A 4,087-nucleotide genomic window follows, 5' to 3' on the forward strand; every position below is an offset into this window, starting at 1 on the left:
TAATATGGATCCAAATTTTCAGCAGTATTCCTTGGGGAAGTTAATTATTTAGTTAATATTTTAGAATTTGGTCTAAATCAGATAAAAACACAACCTAATATTGTCCATTATTTGTTGATATATTTCTCCAAATGGTTTTCCAAATTAAAGTGGCTTTAAGCTGTTCTTCGTCGGAAAATGCTCTGCTGGTGTACATCTCTTCAGATCCTTTAGAACATCCTTAATTTGTTTACCCCTGGTTCCTCGGCCCATTCCTTAAATACGATATCCCAACCCACAATGTTGTATCGTTCTCATGGAACGATCCCATCCAAAAATCCTTTATCATTCCTGCTATCGTCCACAGCAGTAGGAAACCAAAAATTGTTCAAATCTACTATAATTCCCATACATTCCTCTTTTATTCAGATTACTGAATAAAATTTTGATATTTTCAGGTGTAAAAATATAATTACTAATTTTGCCATCATTAAAATAATTTTGTCCTATAAATATAATGTTAATTCCGATTCATAGTAGTTTATTTGATTGCTGTTCTCACCTTATGGTCGCACATTCCAAGAAGACCCTTTGACTTCGTACATCTTAATACGTCAATGAAACCAACACAAAAGTTGCTCCAATGCGTACACTTTCATGTGAAATTAGTTTCATCGGAAAGATCAATAAAGTTCATTTCTCTGGTCAATCAAAAATGTGCAAAAACTATTTTTTCCCGTACTAAATTAGAAGCGGCTAAAGAAATTTAGAAAAAAATACTTCAAAAAACAAACCTACTTTTGATAAACTACAATGTGTACACTAACTTTCATAAGTATTGCCTAGGGCGAAATATTTTTTGTTGGATAGTTTAAAACAAAATAACAACAGCCAGTAAATTATTTTTCCCAATGCCGAAATAACTTCTGTAAGATGAGGTCTGTGGTTCACAAATATTGTTTTATTTAAGAGCCAATTTTAATGAATTTCTTTATAAGGTATTTGAGTGTAAGAAACCACACTCATCAACATCATTAGACACATTCCATTTTGGATCGTTTTATTTTTTTTTTTTTTATACTTTCCACCACTGAACCTCGATATGTAATTCCTTAAACATCCATTCTTAAAAGCTCTTCATTGATTTCAATTGAACATTAATTCTTTCTCCACCTTCTCAACTATAAATCTACTCAAATTTCTAATAATAAAACAAGATGTATATAATTTTTTCTTCCATTATTTCATAGTCAATTATTTCGTTATTTTATGTAACGAGTATTAATAAATATGAAGTTCGAAACTTAGTACTTACTTGCTATTATTTTAAATTGTATTCCATATATTACTATTTTATTAAACCACTATATGCCAGGAAATTGATATTCAAATTTACATCGTAATTACTCTTAAGGGACTACACGTCCCCGAATATTTTTTTTTGTTCCATTTGTTTTTAATGAGCTTACTAATTAATGAATTTATTTATTAATGCACCATTGATAAATATCCCATGTTTCTATGGCAATTTTAGCTCATAGTTCCGTCATAACTAATACTCACCCAACTCGTTAACGATAGTCTTAGACGAAGTTAGTGCTTTATAATTTAGGTATAAATTTATTACTATAGGAATTTCCAGGACCATTGATAAATTTCCACGGACATGTGTAAATCCTTTTTAGCCTGCATGTTGAAGTCCTCCATCAGAGACCTACTCAATCTCCTTCTCTCACTATCTCCTGTGTGCTGCTAAGCGTGGAGTAGCTGCCCCCGACCATCTTGTCCAACGATCCCTGCCCTGTGCGAGCCTCCTCATCTTCGGCATGGAGCTTCCTCTCGCGGTGCCAACTCTATCAATCAGGTCAGCGTACATGAGCCTTTTATTTATTTTTTTTACTCCCTTCCCCATTCCTCACCATTTCTGGCATACGGGGTTGGGCAGCCACTGCCCCCCCCCCTCACTGCATCCGTCCAAGTGCCTCCTCCAGTACGCTCCTGGTATCAGTCTGCGTCTGCTTCTTCATCTACATCTTCTTGCCTTGGTGGCTCGCCGATTTCGGGTAGTGAGCCCTTCCTAACGTAAAGTGCGTCGGGCCGACCACCTTCTTCCACCCGTAGATGAATTCCCAGAAGAAGGGATAATTCTCCACCTCCATCAGACGAGGGAAGTCCGACTCGGCGAATATCCTCATTTTCCTCAACAACCTGTCATGATGTCCTTCCATGGCGGTGCAAATCAACACTACATGCACAGCAGTTTCAGGGATTCCACACGTTGGGCACCGGGGGTCGATGTTCTTCCCAAAACTTTGCAGCGTGTACATAAGCTTTGGCCTGCCTTGAGGTCTTGCTTCTAGAAGCCACCTGGCCTTACGATCATCTCCAATTCTGTTAACATGCCCGAACCATTTCAGCTGTTTTTCCTCAATCACCTCTTACTCCTAGTTCTTCGCGGACCCTTTCATTCCTTATTCGCTCTCGTATGGATTTTCCTAATATTTTCCGTAGGAATCTCATTTCCGCAAAAACTACCTTGCTGGCATGACGGTCCAGGGCTGTCCAGCTTTTCGATCCTTATAATAGAACTGGGAGAAAAACTGATTTGAATCTTCGCCTCCTTGCTCAACTCCTGCTTTCCAATGAGAGTCATGGATATCTTAACGCAGTCACAGAATTTAAAATGTTATCACTCGGGGACTCGGGTTCGAATCCGGCTATGACAAACTATTACTTATGCTATTGACGTGAGTCACCTCTGTGAGTTCAGTAACCCTAAGGGGTCCACCTAACCCCATAAAGAAGAGGGTACACTTAATTGGCGAAAAATCTGGTGGTCGAGAGTGATTCTGACCAAATAACCTCCTTGCACGACCGTTTTTCTAGTGACAGCACTTCCTTAGTACTGCATTCTTGACAACCTTTATGGGTTGTTGTGGTACAGATTTATTTATTTATTTATTTTAATGGTCATGATGAGCTACATGTATTTCATTTAAAATTAAACAAATATAGGATTATAAACGTTATTTAAGCATTAATTTATGTAAATAGGAATTTCTCAGATTAGACTTTTTAGATATTATAATAATTTTTTAAAGAAATATTACTAAAAATAATAACTGTACCCCTCCAACCAATGAATGTGTTGAGTACTTAGTACAGAAGTAACTGTTCATTAAACAACGGTTGGGAAAGGAAGTGATTTCATCATGAACACGTACAACCGTCAGGTTTTCCCCAATTAAGGGAAGCACTTCATAGAAATAGTGGGTGGACACCAAAAGAGCACCTACCAGTGATGCGGCGAGAGGGGTGTGCTGGAATCTTTTGAGCTCTGCACTACCTCTCACATGTGGGGGATAGAGTGGGCTCAGGGATCCTCAGGTCGATTGTGTAAATATTGTTTTTTAGAGTGTAAATGTGACTAGAGACTATATTATTTTACCATTATGTTATTTTATTTATTTTATTATTATTATTATTAGTTTGATTATGTTCATTTTATTTATTCTTCTGTTTGTATATATTTTAAGAGCTTTTTTTTTTCATTCATTTATTTATTTTATTTTATTTTAGTATATATGAGATCATTCATCACTATTCTCTATTGCCCACAATTGTGTGGCAGATTGTATTACCTATCAATAAATAAAAAGTATTTTTTTAAAAAAGAGTTCCTGAGCCCACAGGGTTGACTCACAGCAACCTAGTAAATATCTACTAAGTTCGAATCCGGCGGTATATGTACCAGGACAGCGATTTGCACACTGAGCTAACACACTCCCGCATTATCATTAAGAGCACTTAATAATATGAATTATTTTTAAACTATAAAATATAAAAAGGGACCTACACTTGGATCGCACTGAATGTTGATCACACCGCTTCCATGTTTACCTTTCAAGGACATCTCATAGAAGACATTACCGTCAGCGACGGTGTCAGATGTATCTGAAATAGGAAGAAAAGTCAATATACAAAAAGATATATGAGTAATTAAAAGCAAAGCTGGCGTAAGTCGTTTAGTTTCAACCACACTTAATTATGGAGTGCAATAAGTTGCCATAGTAACTGTTTAATATCATTGAGGCTGAATAGTTTGTAA

General features: G+C 36.4%; 1 protein-coding gene across 1 annotated transcript in view; it reads right to left on the bottom strand.

Annotated features, from left to right (window-relative positions):
• The window catches only part of LOC106684739 (uncharacterized), a 31,667-nt gene that overhangs the window by 4,498 nt on the left and 23,082 nt on the right, over window positions 1–4,087 (bottom strand). Inside the window, exon 3 of the mRNA XM_067046635.1 lies at window positions 3,836–3,933. Within this exon, the coding sequence (XP_066902736.1) occupies window positions 3,836–3,933 (98 nt within the window). The remainder of the gene's footprint in view (window positions 1–3,835; window positions 3,934–4,087) is intronic.

Source organism: Halyomorpha halys, unplaced genomic scaffold, assembly GCF_000696795.3.
Source record: "Halyomorpha halys isolate HHAL.00 unplaced genomic scaffold, Hhal_1.1 Scaffold609.1, whole genome shotgun sequence".
NCBI classification, from domain to species: Eukaryota; Metazoa; Arthropoda; class Insecta; order Hemiptera; family Pentatomidae; genus Halyomorpha; species Halyomorpha halys.